Consider the following 715-nt stretch of genomic DNA (forward strand, 5'->3'; position numbering starts at 1 on the left):
AATTGATGCTCCTAAATGATTGAGTGTGCTGTGGAAAACTGACCTCTGTGCTTCACATCCAAAATATAAGACAAAGATAGAGTTTGGAATAATGAGTAAAAATAGCTTTATTGTTTTCCTGGGCAAAGGAAGCTATAGCTGGCTAAGGCCTTCAAAAATGGTAAGGCTACGCCTCTCGGGGCTCAGACCTAGTTTGAGGCGACATGGCTAAACGCACCAAGAAGGTCGGAATCGTGAGCAAATACAGGACCCATTATGGTGCCTCCCTCAGGAAGATGGTGAAGAAGATTGAGATAAGCCAGCACGCCAAGTACACTTGCTCCTTCTGTGGTGAAACAAAGATGAAAAGACGAGCTGTGGGGATCTTGCATTGTGGCTCCTGCATGAAAACCGTCGCTGGTGGTGCCTGGACCTACAACACCACTTCTGCTGTCACAGTAAAGTCTGCCATCAGAAGACTGAAGGAGTTGAAAGACCAGTCGAAGTGCCACCATTTGAAACACTGCTAGCCTATAATAAATGGGTTAATTTATGTAACAAAATTAAAAAAGAAAATGGTAAGGCTACTATGACTGGAAGAAGGGTTGGGGAGACCACTATAAGGAAATACACAATCTAGTATATTGTGCCAAAAATTATGTATGTGCTACCAACCTTCAAGCACAATGTACAGGCTAGAGTGGCCCACATTCCATCTCTGTTCCTGTCAGATGAT

At 43.6% G+C, this 715-nt stretch overlaps 1 protein-coding gene across 1 annotated transcript; it reads left to right on the plus strand.

The window, feature by feature from the left end:
• Nucleotides 1–203: 203 nt before the first annotated feature.
• On the plus strand, nucleotides 204–509 carry LOC111140337 (putative 60S ribosomal protein L37a). Its single transcript, XM_022492619.1, has one exon. The coding sequence runs from the start codon at nucleotides 204–206 to the stop codon at nucleotides 507–509; it is 306 nt and encodes a 101-aa protein (XP_022348327.1).
• The last annotated feature ends 206 nt before the right edge of the window (nucleotides 510–715 follow it).

This window comes from Enhydra lutris, unplaced genomic scaffold, assembly GCF_002288905.1.
Source record: "Enhydra lutris kenyoni isolate GAN:26980312 unplaced genomic scaffold, ASM228890v2 scaffoldscaffold557, whole genome shotgun sequence".
Lineage (NCBI taxonomy): Eukaryota > Metazoa > Chordata > Mammalia > Carnivora > Mustelidae > Enhydra > Enhydra lutris.